This window comes from Sesamum indicum, linkage group LG2, assembly GCF_000512975.1.
Source record: "Sesamum indicum cultivar Zhongzhi No. 13 linkage group LG2, S_indicum_v1.0, whole genome shotgun sequence".
Lineage (NCBI taxonomy): Eukaryota > Viridiplantae > Streptophyta > Magnoliopsida > Lamiales > Pedaliaceae > Sesamum > Sesamum indicum.
In genome coordinates, this window is record NC_026146.1 from 15733715 (window position 1) to 15753995 (window position 20281).

The window sequence follows — 20281 nt, forward strand, 5'->3', positions numbered from 1 at the left end:
AAATACCCTTGTCGCACTAGTCGCTCTATCTCATCTTTCAATTGATAGCATTCCTCCGTATCATGCCCTCTTTCTCGATGAAACCGGCAATACTTGTTCGAATGTCTTTTGGCTGGAGTAATCCTCGTATGCCTCGGCCACATCAAAACATTATCTTTTTCCACCAGCATGAGGGCTTTAGCCCTAGTCATATTTAAAGGGGTATACCTGCTATATTTCGGCTGATAAGGAGGTTCCCTTTCTTTCTCCTTTTTTGGTCGCGCATCCCGATCTCTGGTGAATCTCCCATCTCTTGCTCGTTCTGATGTAACTCTCCACTCCTCATCCTTCATTGCATTCATCTCCTCTTCATCAATGTACTTTTGCGTTATTGCCATCAACTGCTCTGCATCTATTGGCGGGTCCCGTGCTAGAGCCGATGCAAAAACTCCTTTCTTCAATCCATGGATTAGGATACTGGTCATCATGTCTATCCTAAGATCCTGCACCTCCAACGTTTCATTATTGAAACGTCCCATAAAATTTTTCAGACTTTCCTTTTCCCCTTGTCGAATGGTAAATAAATGTGTGGCTGATCTCTTCTGTTTTCTCTTGCTCGCAAAGTGGAATGCAAACTTTTGTGCTAGTTGCTCATACGAATCTATGCTGCCTGGGGGCAAGTTCGTAAACCATTCTTGGGCCTTTCCTGTTAGCGTGGTAACAAACAACTTGGCGATAATAGAGCTCGACTGTCCATATAAATTCATTACCATATCGAAAGCAGCCAGATGCTCTTGTGGGTCCCGAGTTCCATCATACTTCGGGAGGTCGGGCATCCTGAAGCTCGGGTTGACCAGCTCTGTAAGTATACGGTTAGCAAATGGTGAATTACGATTGTGGGCTACTATTTCTCCTCTCTTCTTGAGTTCGTCTATTTGCTTTCCTAACTGGGCTATTTGCTTACTAACATTATCCACCTCAGCTCGAGATATGGCTGGTCCCCTGGGACGACTTAAAGCCCTGCTACTGGATCCCACATCAGAGGGCTGCGGGCCCCTCCTATTCGCCCCCGGTCTACTCATTCCTTCATTGTCTTGCACCTCGACTCTTTCCTGAAACAGCCTCTTTCCCGCTATTTCCTTTTCTAAAGGAGTTGCCGTTCTTCTCTCATAGGCTACCAAGGCCTTCCTCCCTGCTTCTTCCATCATTTGTTGTAATTCCCGTCGTGTCAGTTGCACGGTTCCCTCCCGATCAGTCATGGGAGTGTCCATTTCTTGCCGTGATAGATGTACAACGGGTGCTTGATCTTCTGCAGGCGTCTCCATTTCTCAAACGCGTTCCAATCCGTCACCTAACTTTCCCACAGACGGCGCCAAATGATCCGACCGAGATCGCGGGTCGCGCGTGTTATCGTCCCTGTCACTCTGTCGAACCCTTTATATCCTGAAAACAGAACAAGCGTTACCTAGCCGGATTTGGTACCGGCGTAGATACTCCGACGCTCAAGTCAGTATAGAGAATTTTATCCGGTAAAAGAGATACTAAAGAATATCAAAAGTGAAATATGAAAGTTAGACCAACCCCTTTTTCTCTCTTCCTTCTTCTTTTTATACTGATCCCTTTTCGTGTCCTCTGCACGATCCTAATACCCGCTTCCACGACAGGTTATCTCGCGATCGTGGCCCACCTTTTTCGGGTATAAGATTGCCCTTAACCGTTTCTGAGATTATCCACGTGAGTGATGGGTTTAATCTCTCTTTTTACGCCTTTGTCTCTACCTTTCATACTAAGGGTATATTAGTCTTTTATTATTTCCCTCCATCATAAGCTTTTTCAATCTTATATTTTCAGAAAATTATCTCATTCTTTTTCTTTATAAAATATCATTTATTTAAAGCTAATTTGCATCATCAGTTGATGGAATGAGTGATATCATTTTTTATATTTTTGTTTATTATAATTATATTGTATATGTGCACACGCAATAATTAACAGTACTGTTAATAAAATGTGAACACCCTAAATAACTATTTTTTGTGTGTATTAAATATAATGACTATATTGAGTAAGTTTTCCTTTTCTCTTCTTTCTTATTTTAATGTTATCTTTTTTCTATCTCCTATTTATGTTTTTTTTATCATAATATTTATTTGTTAATTTAGAATTTTTTTTTCATTTGCTCATATAAATTTCAGTTTCACCTTCACGTAAATAGATCAACAATTTTTGGTAATATCAATCACACGCATTGAGAGAAAAAGACTAATGACTGTTGTAGAGTGATGGTTAATTTATATTCTTCACGGTTTCTTTTCTTTTTTTTTTTTTAATCATAGTAATTAAATGTAACGAAAAATTATATTTCTTGTAGTGAGAGAGGAATACATTGGGATTTAGTAAGACTCAGAATAAAAGCAACAGTTACTCAAAGTTTGAAGAAAAATATGTACGTATATATAAACATAAAAATAACTGAAGAAATTACTATACATGCATCATGATCCAGACTAGATGAAACCAATAACACAAGAATTTAAGACATAAACAATATTACTAGATACTAACAGAGAATCCCTTCAATGACAAAATCCAAGGAACAAAAATATTTCTAGGTCTACCTTCTTCCAGACTCCATAGCATCAAAACTTGTGTCTAAATCTTGATCCGCTACATTGGTGTTTACTGCTAAACTTTGTTCATTCATTCCTTGCATGCTGATCCCATTCCTCGGCTGGACTGGTGCTGAGTTGGGACGAGCTTCCTCCACTGCTCGGAAATATGCGTATGGACCCCATCCTGCCATCAAGAGCAACCGAAAATATGATCATTTCTAGCATTCTTGATGTAAAAAACAGCCTCTATGTTTGGTTTTGTGTTTTGGCCCATTTTAGAGATGGGCCAAAACACAAAACTTTGTTTGGTTTTGTGTCTCCACACCTTCACTAGGTGTGAAGTAAATTTTGGTTTTTTTTTTTTTTTCTCTTTCTTCTCTCTTTCTTATTTTTGGATTTCTTCTCTCTCTCTCTCTCCTTTCTTTTCTGTCAGCTTTTTCTCTTTGTTTTCTTTATTCTTTCTTCTTTCTTCTCTCTCCTTTTTTTAATTGTTTTTTTTAAATTATTTGTATTATATGTATTATATACTATTTAATATATAATATATGTAAAATATAATTAATAATTACTACTAAAAAATAATTATTAATTATGAAACTATTTGATATAAATATATTTACTATTAAATTTTTTATTTAAATTTTATATATTATGTTTTTTCATTCCAAAGATAAAGTCTAACAAAATCATTTTGGAGACAATACTACAATGTACTTAATTATGTATTAAATTAGAATTATTATTTAAAATATAAAAAGAAATGCCTCAATAAAAAAAATTACTTAACATAAATATATATATTATATTTCACTAACAAACAAAATAATATATACATACACATATATATATTAAAAGACATGATTTGACAATGAACAGTAACTCCTGTCTCCCAAATCCCAACATCAAACCTACACCACTTATTTTATAATATTTTATATTATATCAAAACACAAATCCAAACATACCATCTATCTCAAAACACATACTTACTCATCTCTATTTTTCTCTCTCTATCTCCAAAACACAAAAACAAAAACACCCAAAACATTAATCCAAACATAATGAGCATGTTTCATGTTTCCTGTTTCAAGTGCCATGATACTAGGTACAAGAATGCCTAACTACTTGACAGACTTCTGTAGTAGAAATCTCTATGATGTGAATAATACATTGAGCCCACTATTTACGGAAAAATTGCATGCGAACAAGTTGTCACCATTTCAAATCAATCACATTTTGAGTGTTGTCATACTTACTATGTCAATGAACGTGAAAATGAAATGTGCCCGTCATGTGATGTGCTTGAATTTTGTTGAATCTGATCAAGGCTAGAATTTTTCACCATCCCATCGGTGGTTTTACATTTTGTAAAATTCCTAGCAGACTATTGAGCACTTTGTGTATTAACATTTCAAATCAAAATTGATCCTACTTCTCTGGTCCGTAAGCCTAAAAGGTGTTGAAATGATGACACCCCAAATACAACAGCAATACAAATCGAAAGAAAAAGAAAGAGCAAATAGAGTCCAAGTGAATGCAGACAACGAGATTCAAATGACAAATCTAACCTTCAGTGTGGTATGGAGGTGGGAAGAACTGCAGGTAGCAAAATGTAGCAACCGTGAGACCTGAAAGAACAGATAATTAAGAGAAGTTGTAACTGATTAAACTTGTTTCTTTAACTTTTGTCATGGAAGGGAACACACCAAGGAGCCCGCCCGCAAACACGTCTTGCCAATGATGCCAGTAATCATCCACTCGAGAAATACCAACGAGACATGCAGCAAGGATGGGGAGAAAAATGATGCATAATTTTGCCACATGCCCCCGACGGTCAAAGCATTTAATTTTTCCCGACAAGTATAACGCAAGGAAACCAAGACCCGCGAATGACCCTGCAAAAAATATCAAAAGATCACAATGTGTTCAGCCCACAAAGCATTATGAAAAAACTAAGACGGCTAAAATGACGGGTCATACAGCCTTCAATTTAAAAGATGGCAAAGATTTGAGGTATAGAACTCAAACAAAAGAGACAAACAATGGACTCAATTCTTTGTGTTCAAATGCAACATATTAAGTTCACTTACATGATGTATGACCACTTGGAAAACTCTTATGCCCTTCTTTTATATCACTAGATTTACCATGGCACACCACATCGCCCCACCGATCATATTTCTAACAATGGGGAAGACATAGTAAGATAAGATCATTGTAGCAAATTAGAATTGCGTCATATAAAATCTTCTGATTAAACAGTGGTGCAAAACAACTCTATTAGGATAACGTACATCTATACCGTCGGGAAAGCAGCGCCAGAAGAAGTCGGGCCGTGGTCGGCCAACTGCATTTTTTATCGAGTCTGTGAGGACTCCAGTTATCAGCACAGCAAATAGGAGTCCTGCAGTTAGTCATGAGCATGTTATTTTGAACCAAACTAAATTTGAGTAGGTAAAAACGAAGTTATGGGCAGTGCACAAATACTGTAGTCAAAAGAGAACAAGGGAAAAGCAATTGACATAATATTACCTAGTATACTATGATGCAAATCATAGACATCTCTCCTCCGCAGATAGTATAGGACAAAAATAGCAATAGGCAGCAAAACTGCATACAGCTAAATTACAAGAACATTATGCTATTAGCAATACGCAAGCAACTGCAACCCTTGATTCAGAAGTAGAGTTTCTTTTACTTCTTTCTAAATGATCACAAAAAGTATTCAAATGTCCTTAAAAACACTCACCGGAACCGCCCATACTGGCACAGTGTTGTCTTTCATAGGATATTTCAGATCTGTCATCATGTCTTGCCCGACAAAACGGTAAAACGGGTGGATGATATTCAAAATGATGTCAATGACTACAAGCAGTATGAGTATCAACCAGTCATGCTTGTGATGCCTCGCGACTTGTCCCCCATGAGACTTGATAGTATGCTGGCATCCAAGCTCCACCTCATTCGGGTTAACCTGCTCGTTAGTGAGTAAAATGCACAAAAACCATATGAGTTGTACGTTGCAGTTTGCTGATTCAAATATTCTAGAATAATAAATTGACATTCCAAGACGTTTTTTTTCGAGTCAATTCAGCAAGGAAACATGGAATTAGAACTATATTTGGCTGGCACCAAGAACTTTGATGATAAAATTATAACCAAATGACTAAAACATATATGATTGGCACAAAGAACTCTTTTCCCAAACACAGCCAGATTTTAATTTTGAAAGCTTTGTCTACTAAATTACTATTCAAATATTTGGATACCTCAGCCAATTTAAGATGCAGAGATCTGAAAAGAGAGTTATATACAATTGAATAATCACTTAAACCAGTCCCAATGGAACACAAATCACACAACACAGATCCCAGCTACTTTATACCTAAAACAAACTCAAACCCACTACTTAAAAAAAACCCAAACTTTTTCATCTGAAGCAGTTGAAATCTTACCTAAACATCTTCATATGAACAATTCTTGACAAAGACCCATGCTTGATAATAATGTTCTCATGGTTCGAGATACATCAAAAAAGGGCAAAAAGCACTAAAAACCTAAGGAAAAAGAATTACAAACCTGAAACATGTTCCGGAAATTTGGAGTAGGACAGAAAGAGATTATATTTCTCCAACCCATTTGTAGACAAAACAAGCCAATCGCTCAAGTGCTGATTCCAAAATTCTAGGGAGAAATTCGCCCACAAAGAAGAAAAGGGTCTCAATGTTAGCAGCAAAACATCACACTCAGTTGATCAACCAAAATTGGTAATCAATACAAAAGAAGAAGAAACACTTTTGTTTAAATGTTCCAACAACTAAAGACAAGTATTTCGGTGTTGAAAATAAAGGATAAAGCAAAATTGATTATACCTAAGAAAAATTTCCTCCTTTTTTGGATTGTTGTCAATGCTGCAAATTTGGGACCCCTTCAACTCTTAAAACCAACAACTACTGCAAAGGGTTGCTATAACCCACACAGATCTTGAAAATGTTTAACAAAAAACAAAGGAGGAAGATGGGGAGTGGGGGGATGATGAAGTGAGGGGACGCCAGGAGGGACGGTTGAGCAAACCTATAATGTCGTTAAAAGCCATGTATGAACAGCTGGGAAGGAAAGCGTAGGGAAGGCATAGTCAATAACGACTGTTCTATTGCCAACGCTTTACATCAGCCGTTGGATTCATTGAAATTTCATATTGCAACGCGGCAGGATTGTTAGTTATTAGAAAAAATATATTATATGAAGTTTGCATAGTTCAAAGTCAAACGTATTCATTTTTGTTCTGTTTTTCCTCTGATTGAGATTTTATAAGGTTTAAATACATAAACCTTCTTGATTCAATTTTGGGTTCTATGAGACTGACATAACTTCTTTTTCCCTTTTCTTTTTCCTAGGGATAAGGACACTTGAAAAGGATGTATATTTGTTGTGAACAAGTGTCCTATATTGATTATAAGAAAGAGTTTAAGTAATTTATATGGAGTTACAGTACAATTAAATACTGATCGAGTTGCAAGACGTATCAATATTTGAATTATATTTTAAATTACATAACAGTCACGATAAATATAATGCACCTACTGTATGATCAATTTTAATTTCAGCCCTATTCAATTCAACGTGATATTTTATTAAAGAGGTCTTAATGAATCCCTTTTTGCATCAATTCTTTTACACTCAAAATGATTGAAAAAATAGTTGGGATGACCAAGTTAAATTGCATTAGTAATAAATTACATAAATATCCTCCAATTTTAATAAAATTACAAGTATATTCTGGAGGGTGTCAACATTATGTGAGTACAATTATAATAATATGGGATGTGCTTGTCATTTTACAAAAATCAATTAATACTTATATTGAGATCCTATAACTTAGTTTGAGGTCATGGATCCGAGTTTAATCGAACGTGTCGATATTTATCTCACTTTTATCTGAATTTATTGTAATTTATTATTTTATAATTATTATTGATGTATTAATTGAACTAATGCATCATTCAAATTACTCAAATTATTTTAATATTAATATAATAATGTAATTATCGCGTCCATAAAAAAATTAAATACTTGTATAACTAAAAATAATTCTAAAAAAATATCAATGTAATTAATTCTTATTATTATTATTATTATTGTGGTCTTTATTGCAAGGGTCGCCGGCACAGGAAGAAGCGTGGCGAGGGGGGGCCATTGGGTCGCACGAAAAATGTTAATGTGGTCAACACGTTTATTTTATTACTAAGTATTGCGATGTATAGAAGGCAAGATTGCGGTGGGGGATAATATACATTAATATCAAAGAAATGAAAATAGTGATATTACATCTACACTCCTTATATATATTTTTTATTTATACAAATCACCTATATCTTTTAAAAAAGTATATATACACCCATTATAAAACGCCAACATCATATACACAAATCTAACTCTATTTTTAGAAAATTTACACATAAACCCCAAAATATCAATATTATTATACAAATTATCCTATGGTGGTTTCTATAATTACACAAGATATAAAAATAACTTGTGTAAATAAACTATAGTTTAGGGATAAAAATGTAGTTATCTTATAAAAATATGTAAGAGATGATGTAAAGTAATAGGACCAAATTAAGAGCAGTGTAGAAGACAAGAACATGAAACCCAGTAATTATTCAAAGTGTCATCTGGGGCTGTTGAGTTCTGGTGTAGAAAGAACTAATAATGCATGCTTTGAGAAAGTTTGTTTGGAATGTTTTTCTATGAGTATTTGTGAAAAAAAAATATTTTTTATAATCTAATAATTTATTTAAAAGAAATTGGATTTTTTTGTAGTATAACAAAAGTAATAATTCGAAGTATTTAAAAAAAATAGTAAGAATTTAATTGACAAAAAATAATTTTAATTCCACATGTTAAAAATCATAAGAAAGACAAATTGGTAATATCATGTAACATTTATTTGAAAAATCCAAAAAAGCTAAAAGTATTGCTTTCAAGTGCTTATAACTTTTGATTTAAAAGTTCTTTCTTTCTCGATTTTTAAAACTTGAAACTGTTTAAATAACTTGGAATAATTAAATTTACACCTCATAATCTATAATCTGTTTATATAAATTATTATTGTCTTTTGGATAATTATATATACGTCTATCATAAATATCGATATTACTTATAAAAATCACCTTACTTTTTGAAAAATTATACGTATAACTCCCAAAAAATCAATATCATTACACAACCTTTTTGTTATTAAGTATAATCTATACTATATATAATTGTAGAGCACTCTATTGAGGTTTTTAATTTTTTATTTTATTTAAAATTGAATAATTATTTTTAATTTCCCCACTACTCATAATTTTTTTTTATCTTAGATATATTTATGTAATCTTTAACTCTTTAAAAAGTAAATATATGTAATCTAAAAAAAATATTTTAAATATTTTATAAAAATTATACATATATACATAATGCGCCAGATTTATTAATTTCTATCATTATATAAAAAAATATTAATAAATTATAAAAATATAACATAAATTAAGAAGTGTCACCAAATTGGAATTTGGAGCTTTGAGGCTCAGCCCGAGTTGGGCTTTATCCTTCAGTCTTGGGTCTATATTATTGGGTCTTTAAACCAACATATAGTCATATTTCTGGTACTTGCGCTATTTGTTTGGGTGAACTTACAAGCTCACAAAATATCTTATAAAATATTAATAAAGTATTTGGTATAAATTTTTTGGAAGAAAAAGAAAGAAGTAGTCAATTTATTTATAATATCTTAACGATTTTTTTCAAATTAATTATAATTTTATTTTTTAAATTTAATAAGTATCATAATTTTATTTTATTCAAAAAATTTATAAATTAAATTTAAAATTTTATATGCTCTAAAAATATTTTATAAAATTTATGAACTGATAAGATATTTTCAGAAGGCATAGCCTAGCGTGTTTGACCCGATTTCTAATAGTACAGAGGAATTGATTTTTTTTTCCCCTAAAATTATTTTGATATAATTGATTCTGTACAACTGTAGTTGGCCAAAAGTCTAAATCTTTTGACTTTTATAAAAAATGCAGTTTGTCTTAATTTGTTAATATTCCTAGAATTATGATTAAATAAAAAAAATAAACTTAGATTACCAAAATTTGCATTTTTTAATGGAATTTGAAAAGTTATTTCAGAATACTTATAGTTGTTGTTGGTTACTTATAAATGTTTTGATAGTGATAATTAATATACTAATTATTATAATTATGAAAGATTGAAATTTATTATAATTTTTTTTCCGATAAATGTAAATTTCATTAAATAAATGGTAGTATATCGATACAATACAACATGAAAGGCTAAGCAGTCACCTCGACAAGCCAAGTGATCCGTCATAAACGAAAAAAATGCACAAGTTATAATAGAAGGAGATAAATCAACACTAAGTATCCATTGTCAGACATTTTCAATAATAAATTTTCCTACGGAAGGTGCCCTGCGTATTCCTCCATCAAATCGTCGAAAATTGCGCTCACGCCATATGTGGTATACAAGAGGGCCTAATAGTGCACGATAAGAAATCGAAATACAATGCTTTCCTCGCCACCTTTTTGCTACCCATAGAATATTGATAGTCCAGTCACAATGCGGTTAGTCAAAATGCAAAGTGCGTCGGATCACCCTCAATTTATTATAAAATTTTATTTATTTCATTGTTTAGATATTTCATTGTGGGGGTGGGGGGGTGCTACAATGAGCCAGTGATGTGTATTATGAAGCCCAAAGACAACTGGTGTGAGACGCCATGATTGGTTTTTTTCCTTATCTGGTTTTATGAGAAAATAGCAATTGATTATTATCTACACTAATATAAAAATAATGATGCCCCTTAAATATTTTCTTTAAAGTCCAAAAATAAACAAGTGTACTCCTACTGAGCAATCAACGGGCCAAGTTAGGTCATTAGCAAAGCCCATGGAATTATATTATCTTTTTAACGATCCAAAAAATGAGCCCAGACCAGCAAGCTGAATCAGCATACAACAAGAATATTTTTTTTAGTAACATTATTGACTTAAGTAACAGGGTATTGATCTTTCTTTTGTATAGCCCTCCTTTAATCTTATAATTTTTGTAAAGATCTTTCAGCCCTTATGGTGCGACTAGACCCCGATATACATAAAAACAAAAAATCACTTTTTTATTTATAAATAACGATTTGTGATATCATTATACCAATTTCTTATCGTGTTAATAATACTTTTAAGTTGTTTCTTTTTTTTAAATATAATCAATTGATTTATATATTTTATTTTTATTTATAATATATTTTAAAAATAAAATTTTATTTATTATATACACATAACAACCCCGTGGCCCATCAACTAACTTATAAATAAATCAGGAGGAGGTGGTGGTGGTGGTACTGTTACAGGAATGAGGTGGGAAAATGAAAAATGATTGGAGAGTGTGCTTCCAATTCCAAATTATGATAATGTTTTCCACCCAACTCCATAATTGCGGCTGCTCAACTTCAAATATAAATAATCATCAAATCAAATCAAGTTTCTCCACATGAGTCCCATTAAATGGACGAGTCTCATTTTATGAAAATTATTATAATTTTTTTAATACTATTATGATAAAAAAAAAGTATTATTGTGCTTCATTTTTTTCTCCACAAATACATAGATGTTATTGTTTTTTCTTTTTAATTCTGCACACTTATTTACAATTTTATCTTCTACCCAATTCAATAAATACTCGCCATATATATAAAAATAACATCATAAATTTTACTTAAAAATATATATAATTAAAATTCTTACGTCGTGTAATGGAATTACTACAAAAACCCTCGTAAGAAGAAAATTGCCCAAACGGGTGGATTTAAATTTAAATAATATGGCCAAATAAAATATCTAGATATTAAAAAAAGAACTTTAAAATTTATAATATAGGAGGAAATTAAATACTCTGAGATAATAATAAATATAAAGTTAGATATCCTAAAGTAAGTCCGTGCGTGGGTGTGTTGGGTCCTGGGCAAACAATCACATGCTGGGGTGCGTACGGTGGATTCTTTTGATTCATAATCAGAAACCGTGACAAATTGGCTTCATGCACATCATCATTTATCATACGGTCCTTCTCAAATCATATCATGCTATCCAAATCATTAAAATGAGGACGAGTCTGGTTAGGCCTTACACTTAGGCATATGACAATAAAAACTTTAATGTCTATTCTTTGCTACCAATTTAATCTTTCCTCATTTCTCTATCTTATCCTATCAAGATTTTGTTGTAGGATATTATTGGATTAATATATTTACAATAAATATAGGATATGGCTATTTTTAACGAGCAAGATATGCTTCAAATTTCTTAATTGTGAGACCTATAAAATATATTACTGTCAAAATTATATCAGGAAGACAACACTAACAGCCCTCCCGTTGCTTAAATCAAATATTTTGTAAGGAGAAAAGTGTATAAGGTCGTGCGAATGTTAGGTAGCAAAAGTTGCACCCAAAGCATGGGAGAATGCTGTTAATTGTGTGATTTCACGTGAACTACATATGCCAAAATGATTGAAAATTCACGGTGGGTCAATATATATTAGGGTTTTGGTGTGCCGAGGCTAGATCGTAAAGATTCTAAATGAGTGAAATGAATCCAGAGTTTGTATGTAGATCGAAGATGAATTGGGTTGCTGCAGAAATAAATTTAAGAGTGAATTTAATGAAAAGTGATTTGAGGCCGATCACGAAGTTGCCTTTGTGAACGTTGTTGTTTTCGATATCTAATCTCAACCAACAACTTAAATCAGATGGGTTGGTTCGAGGATGGCAAGTGCGTAGTAATATGTAATTAATTGAATGTATCTCACAAAGAAGGTTGAGGTATTTTTCTATACTATTATAAAGGAAAAAATGTGCTATAAATATAAAATGGAGGTTTCAACATTGTTGAACTAATTTTTTATGATCTAAAAAGATCCTTCAACTAATAAAATGATTAATTTATTCAATTTTCTAAGTTTTATATTAACTTAACTATCTAACTAATAATGTTATATATTTTATTTTTATTTATAACATATTTTAAAATATGAAAGATTATTTATTATATGCACACTAGGACGATAAGCCACGACGACCACTAGTGTATTGAAAACAGATCGAATGGTCTTGATAAATGTTTGCCTCACTGAGTCTGGTTGATCAAATCCGATCGAAAATTATGCAAACTCTTCAATCATTTTCGCTATTGCTAAAAATTAAATTATGTATGCATATCAAATATACTCCAAATGCTAATTTTGAACTAATATTACTTTTCACTTAACACATATGTAATTGTTTTGCTAAAATATCGGTTGGAATTTTAGGCACTTTTGCCCTCTAAAGACTTATATATATATATATATATGTTTGAGCTGTTATGTACACTTATATTCAAAAAAATAAAAAAGAATTATATTAGAAAAATCAGTCCAACTGCATTGAGAAACAATTTTACGGATTTTTTTCCCCTTTAGATTGATTTGTAAGTTTATTTTAAATTTTTTATTTTAAATTTGTTACTTATTTTAAATTTTGCTAAAACAAGTAACAAACCAAAACTAAAAAAATTAAAATAAACTTACAATTAAACCTGTAATGGTAAAAATATTAAGAAAATTCCAGTGAACTTTTTTAATAGTTATAAAGACCACACCAATGCCACATCAACAATAGTCTAACAGTTTGGCTGACGATGTTAAGTCAGTTGGATCTTTTTGGTACATTTTGAACATTGGGGGTGTTTGCGATGATAAATAAATTTTAAGGGTGATAAATATAATTAACCATAAGTGAATTAAAAAAGGATTAAAATTAGTCAACAACCAACATTAGTGCAGAAATATGAATACACGATTATTTAAATAAAAACATGAGATATTCTTACAAACTGAAGTTAACATAAATTATTGCAACAAATCATAATACCCATATGTAAAAAATGTTTATAAAACTATATGGAGAGATACCCAGGATGGATGGATCTGGCAAGAAAACGGGCAACCAAGAAGTTATTTCATATTTCAAAATTCGAAAACAAAACACGCCAAAAGAACAGACTTTCAAACATCCTAACAACAACGGGTCTCAAAAAACATCCTAAACACTAACTACATTCAAAATTTGAATGTGTAATCCAAAACCTCCACACTTGGTTTGGTTTTATATTTTCGTATTTCCCAATACAAGATAAAACACACCCAATATTTATTTTTATATTTTTATATTTTATCTGTGTATTTTTATTTTTTAACTTTCTATAAATAATTTATATATATGCACTTATATATATATAATATAAATGAGACATAATTTGACAATAAATAGTGATTTTTATCTTAAAAAAATACAATATTAAACATACAATATTTATATCTAAAAAGATATGATTTGACAATAAACAGTGATTTTTGTCTCCCAAATCCCACTTATTTTAAAATATTTTAAATTACCTTAAAATACAAATCTAAACATATAATCTATTTTCAACACGTACTTATTTATCTCTATTTTTCTCTCTCTATCTTTGAAACACTCAAACCACAAATCGAAACATTTTACCAATTTTTTTCAAGTCCAGAAAATGGCCACGAAGGCCTAATTTCATTGGTAAATTCAGAAGTCCATAATTGTGATGTTATGGTTCAAATTTTATTTATGTGACTGTTTGTCTAAAGTGTATTAGTAGTTTCTTATAGTCAATTATTATGGATGCTAAAAGTTAAAGTCGAATATCGATGTATCTATGTATGATATGGGTATGAATTATTGTCAAGTTATTTGGTGTAACTAAATGTACTTCGTGATTTATGTGTTAATTTTTACGCGATTAGTCTTTTATCGTTGGTTATAGTTGGATCAACTATGAGAATTCTAGCAGAAATATGAAAAATTCTAATTCAAATAAAATTCGATCGAATCAAATAATAACATATTTGTAGTTAAATAGTTTTTTTTAAAGAAAAATTTACGGCGTGGAACATCCCTTGAGAATGATGACATCTTCTGACCAAGTCATCAGAGTAGTCCACCGCAACATACCTGAACCTCCCCACTCCCAATCACCCAAACTGGATGTCACTGTCAGCACACTTGACATAAATTTCCAATTCCACCCTTATCTCCCACAGTTTCTTAACTTGGCCCACCAAACTACTTTCCCTTTTTTTGTCTTTTTCCTATATTTTAACCTTTCCTCATTTTCTGCAAAAACCTCTCCCCTCTCCCACTTGCTTTGCTCCTTTCTTTACACCCAATCCCCATTTTTCCTTCTCTTTTCCCTTCCTATTTTACCCAAAAGTATCTCTACATAGATCCACACAAATGCACCACTAATCTTTTAGCCCTGTGATTAAGATTGAAATTTTACAGGAAACCAAAATCGCTCCATCAAAGTTATATCAATCACATATTAAATGTATTATATTTTCTATATGATTAATATATAGTTTAAGAAAAGTAACAAATTACATAGCAAGTGTATCTGTGATTAGTTTCGTTCTACCAAATCTAATTCGAGCAAAAATTCTTTAATTTTAAAAACTAGATTGATATCATAAGTTCGAATTTCACCGACATATGAATATTTATATTATAATTTATTATTTTCATAGTTGTTAATTACTTTGGATAATCCCTGTTTTCCTAATTAAATTCCAACAAAGCAACTATAAAACTTTGAAGATTCCGAAGATAAATACCAAATTCCATAGCTTATCTTTTAGGAATAGAAAGAACAACTATTAATATGTAATTAACTATAAGATGGATTTTTTAATGAATTAATTATGCTTATATCATAAATTTTAATTATCAATTATATATATTTATTACTAATACTAAATACATATAATTAACCAAATAACTTTTATTATGATAGACTAATAATTACTAATAAATTAGACCAACACCTACATGTCAAATTTTTTGTATATTTTATACAAATTTAAATATATAAAAAGTCCTTGTATATGTACGTTATATACTTATATACATGTATTATATACTTACATATATAAATATATCAAAAAACATTATTTAAATTAAGTTTGATGATGCACTAATTAAATGATAAATAATTATTGCACTGGCCATCTAATTTATGTGAGTTGGATTTCGAATTAAACGGCAATATTTAATAAATAAATATAAACATATATTATGATGGGCTTTCAAAATATTTTTTTTTTAATCGAAAAATTATAAATATTTTAAAATTAATAAACATCTAAGAAATGCTTCCTACATGATAAATATTTATGAGATATTATTAATTATAGGAGTATTTATAATTTTTCAAATAATATATTTATTATTTATTTTAAATATAATATATTGTGTATGTATGTATGTGGATAAAAAAGTGTAAAATTCATTTCGGCATGTGAATTGTACCATTAATGTCCAATTGACGAATGAATTTTACATATGATTTAATGGATATCAATTTTGCTATTAATACCAAATTCACGCATTCTTTATTAGCGAGTTTTGTCATAAATGTTAAATTACTACACATGAATATTTTTATAGCAAAATATATATTAGTTAACTAAAATTATCATAAGATATAATTAAATTAGATATAATAATGCTATTTTTAATGAATTTAATTTCATTCAAAATAACTTATCATGAAAACATTACTCATACAATACCATTGTACAAACTATAATGTAGAAAATGATGAAAATTTTAATTTAAATTGGGTTTGGTAATATTTGAATTAATTATATGATTAATATATAATTTAAAAAATTAATTAATATGATAAAGATATTGCATTCGATAAAAGTAATATTTCTTTTTAAAAAAAAAATAGAATTTACATAAATCTGGGGAAACAGGGGAGGGAGTGCGGGAGGAAGTATATAGAGAGGCCAAGTCCAACCACGACTACCCCTTTTTCCAATTTCTCTCTCTTCTCCCTGTTTTTCCAACTCAACTCCTTCAATGGAGGCCCCACTCCTCTCCACTGCTCCGCCAATCCCCATCACCACTCCGACGCCGGTACCCTACCCGGATTCCATCGACTCATCCCCCCGCTCCCGCCAAACCGATTCTTGGGAAGCAGATGCGCCTCCACCTCAGCCACCACCGAAGCTCCGCCTCATGTGCAGCTACGGTGGGCATATAGTCCCCCGTCCACACGATAAGTCCCTGTGCTACATCGGCGGGGATACCCGCATAATCGTTATCGATCGCCACATGTCTCTTTCCGACCTCCACCACCGTCTCTCGAAGAACCTCCTACGTAACCAGCCCTTTTCCCTCAAATACCAACTCCCCAGTGAGGACTTAGATTCTTTAATCTCGGTCGCAACAGATGAAGATCTTGAGAACATGGTGGAGGAATACGACCGCCTTCATAATGCCGGTGGCAGCATGAAAACCGGTCGCCTCCGCCTCTTCTTGTTTCCCAAATCATCGTCGAGTGTTGAACAACTTCTTGTCGAGACTGCGTCGACTAAATCGGAGGACTGGTTTTTCAACGCTCTCAATGGGAAGGGAAATAATTTGTCTGGTGCTGCTAGTGATCGTGAGTTTTCGGAAACTTCCTCGGTTAATTGTTTACTTGGATTGGATGATGACTTTGTCGGAAAGGCGCCGGTTGGGGAGAAAGATGCCGGAGCCCAGATGGAGGGGTCAAAGATGGGTGGTAATGGAAACGGAAATGTTAACGGCAACTATGTCATTAATCACGACGTGCACTCGGTGCCGGGTTCTCCAATGCTGGAAACGAATTCGTCTTTTGGGTCTACTTCCAGCTCTCCATCGGTCGCCAATTTGCCGCCTATAAGGGTGCATGTGGATGAGCATCCAAAGATCGGAGGGTTGGGAATTGAGGAGCAATTTCAGCAAATGAGTGTTGGCGTCACGGGAATCGTTAATTTGCCGCCGCCGCAAAAACAGGATGAGGTCGGCGGTCTTGTGGCCTCGGGCGTTGCGGTGGCTTCTGGGTTGCCGGTGATGGTTGGTAGTGAGTATGCTAATAGATCTGATGACGAACGATCAGATCATGGAGGGTATAGAAGGGCACAACAAATTCAGCCACAGGTACAAGCTCAATTGCAACCGCAGCAGATTCCTCAGTTTCAGAAGAAACAAACTAGTGCTTTCGATTTGACTTCTCCAGATTCTGTATCAAGGTACGTCGTTCAAAGAGTCTGCTAAAGATCTTTAACATGAGAAATTTTGTTGCTTCTTTTTTTATTTGGTTTGCATTCATTTGTTAGCTTAGAATGTGTCTGAATCGGGCTGTTGGTGATTTAATTGGTACAGTGATGGAAGTGTAACAAATCCGTTGTCTAGGCAGAGACAGTCGCAAACTATTTATCAAGAACCGATGACACAAGTTCCATCTGGAAACACTAGGATTTCTTCAAATCAGGTTGAGCTGAAGACGGGGGATCAAAACAACAGCAAAATTCAGATGCAACCGCAATTTCAGGAATCCGGCTATGTGTTAGCCAGCCAATATGATCAAAATCATTCTCAGTTGCATCAACCACAGCAGTTTGTTCGTGCCGGTAACCAGTATATCCCTGCTGGTGCCATGCCATTATCCTCGTATTACCCTATATATCCTCCACAGAAGCAACACCACCATTCACATCCGACCATGCTCGACCAGCAGCATCCGGTTTATTTTGTGTCCGCCCGTCAGACCCAAGCTTATAACCTGCCTGTCCAGCAACCTAGTTATAGTGAATTGGCTCCAACTGCTCCTTCTAGCCTCCCGCAAACGCCTCCTGCTGCTGCCGGATCCCCTCATGCAGCTTACAGTCAGACTAGAAATGCTCCTTCCAATAATCCTGATACGGCTGGTGGTATGTATAGAACAGCAGCGGCGCAATTCGTCCAGGTGCCTTCCAGCCACCACCAAGCCCAATATGTTGGTTTCACTCAAATTCATTATCCCTCTCAGTCAATGACTCCGTCCTCCGGAGCCAATTCTACTTATGCTTATGAATTTGCTGATCCAACCCATGCGCAAATGTACTACACGCAGTTACCACCTCAGTTGGCTGCTCAGTACCAGACCCTGTCATCAACCCCTGCGATGGTCGTACCCGATGCTTCTACTCAGCTCCCAGTAGAGAACTTGAAGCAGCAGGTTAGGACTTCGCAGGCATGAGGTGAGTTGGGCATGGATAAAATTTTGCAGCTGTGGGATTGGTTTATCTTTGAAGCTCATAAGACAGTGTCCACATGATTATTCTTACTACTTTGGTTATATGGAATTGTAATAGTTAATAAGAAACTATGGTCTTTTCTCTTCCTTTTTGTGTGTGTTATATTGCAGATATCAAATGAAAATGGACAATGTCTGATATCATACTGTAAAATGGTTCGGTATATATATCAGTTATGGAATAACTATACAAGTGTATAAGGAGTTACTGGATGAAAACTGTGTTCTAGTCTAATTGTTTTTCTGTTGATACTTTTGTTGTATGCTTGAAATGCATTTCTGAATTTTCAAGCGGCGATACTAGACTTTGCTGTTGGGGACTTCAGATTCTCTGTTAATCGATGCAGTCTCGATGAGTCTCATTTAATTGTCGTGTTGACAGCTGAATCGAGCAAGACAGAGCCCCAAGCATTACGCCTGTTATTAGTTGCATAAAGGCATCGGCATTGCATTACTTGAAGATGAAAATAGTTAAATCTTGTCGTTGTCTCTCTATCCTAGTCGTAAAGCAAGACTTTTAGTCCAGATTCCCCCATATGAATTTGCTACCTGTTTGTTTCTGCATCCTCAAGATGGAATTTAAGTTTTTACTACAAGCAACTTTATCTTCTCTTTTTGTATCTATTTTATTTATAAAGACAGCATCTCCTGTCTGGAAGCATCAACCTTTCTTCCCCCAGATTCTTTATGCAGAACGTTTCACATCCCGTCTCAAAATGACTGATAGTTAGCATGAAAATTCGACCTTTACGTTCACATTGCAAGTAAAGTGATTGTCTGCTTCACACTTGCTCGATTGTTACTTTACTGCTCATGGTTTTCCTTGCCTTGCCAGCCTACCTTTATTCTTTATCTTACACCCAACGGCAAAACTAGCTACTGGAAATGTATGAACTACGATTAAGAAATGCCCAGCACTGCCGGTGAGCATGAACGATCTTCTTCCCTGTACAGAACAGTCGTTTTCGATGTTTCATGAAGTTTAAGCTTTGCACAGAAATAGTGGATGTATGAACGAATTAGGTGCATTATTGGGGACTTGTAATCTTCCACATACTCATAGTTGTATTTGAAAAAAGGGCTGCAAATGTGAAGCATCTTTGCTTTTCTTGGTCAGGCTACAAATAATGAGGAATATTGAATGCCAAAGTTTTCATTACCAGTCAGCTGATTAGATCATATTTTGGACCAGAGCTGGTATTTGTCACTCAACTTCCCTGTCTGATTGTTACTTTTATACTAGATTGATTGCTGCTTTTCATGTGAATCTACTGTAGTTGTAGCAATATCTTAATCTTTGTGATTAACGAGGTAATCGGGATTAGTATATGGCTTAATGGTACGAGGAATATGTAAATTTCTTGTTATTATCTGTTTTTTAATGTAGAAGAGAGGTAGACAGCTTGTTTGGTTTCTTCTGACAATGAAAGCTGATGCATG

General features: G+C 33.3%; 3 protein-coding genes across 3 annotated transcripts in view; 1 reads left to right on the forward strand and 2 right to left on the reverse strand.

Moving 5' to 3' along the window:
- The window catches only part of LOC105156729, a 5261-nt gene extending 3957 nt beyond the window's left edge, over window positions 1-1304 (reverse strand). The window contains exon 1 of the mRNA XM_011072948.1: window positions 7-1304. Within this exon, the coding sequence (XP_011071250.1) occupies window positions 7-1304 (1298 nt within the window). The remainder of the gene's footprint in view (window positions 1-6) is intronic.
- On the reverse strand, window positions 2437-6764 carry LOC105156346 (lipid phosphate phosphatase 2). Its single transcript, XM_011072451.2, has 9 exons — window positions 6464-6764; window positions 6171-6275; window positions 5341-5565; window positions 5124-5211; window positions 4886-4995; window positions 4682-4772; window positions 4298-4486; window positions 4160-4219; window positions 2437-2775 (listed from the first exon to the last, which is right to left on the reverse strand). Exons 2-9 carry the CDS (start codon window positions 6228-6230, stop codon window positions 2594-2596), a joined length of 1005 nt encoding a protein of 334 aa, XP_011070753.1. The 5' UTR covers window positions 6231-6275; window positions 6464-6764; the 3' UTR covers window positions 2437-2593.
- LOC105156347 lies at window positions 16525-19076 on the forward strand. The gene is made up of 2 exons (XM_011072452.2): window positions 16525-17795; window positions 17929-19076. Exons 1-2 carry the CDS (start codon window positions 16600-16602, stop codon window positions 18782-18784), a joined length of 2052 nt encoding a protein of 683 aa, XP_011070754.1. The 5' UTR covers window positions 16525-16599; the 3' UTR covers window positions 18785-19076.

What these genes read in the sequence shown, in the direction of transcription:
- LOC105156346 (XM_011072451.2), bottom strand. Translation starts at nt 6,230, where the DNA reads ATGGGTTGGAGAAATATAATCTCTTTCTGTCCTACTCCAAATTTCCGG. An exon ending in ATTTCCGGAACATGTTTCAG is followed by an intron (nt 5,566 to 6,170) that starts GTTTGTAATTCT and finishes ACTAACGAGCAG; the next exon opens with GTTAACCCGAATGAGGTGGA. An exon ending in TGCCAGTATGGGCGGTTCCG is followed by an intron (nt 5,212 to 5,340) that starts GTGAGTGTTTTT and finishes CTTGTAATTTAG; the next exon opens with CTGTATGCAGTTTTGCTGCC.
- LOC105156347 (XM_011072452.2), top strand. Translation starts at nt 16,600, where the DNA reads ATGGAGGCCCCACTCCTCTCCACTGCTCCGCCAATCCCCATCACCACT. An exon ending in TCTCCAGATTCTGTATCAAG is followed by an intron (nt 17,796 to 17,928) that starts GTACGTCGTTCA and finishes TAATTGGTACAG; the next exon opens with TGATGGAAGTGTAACAAATC.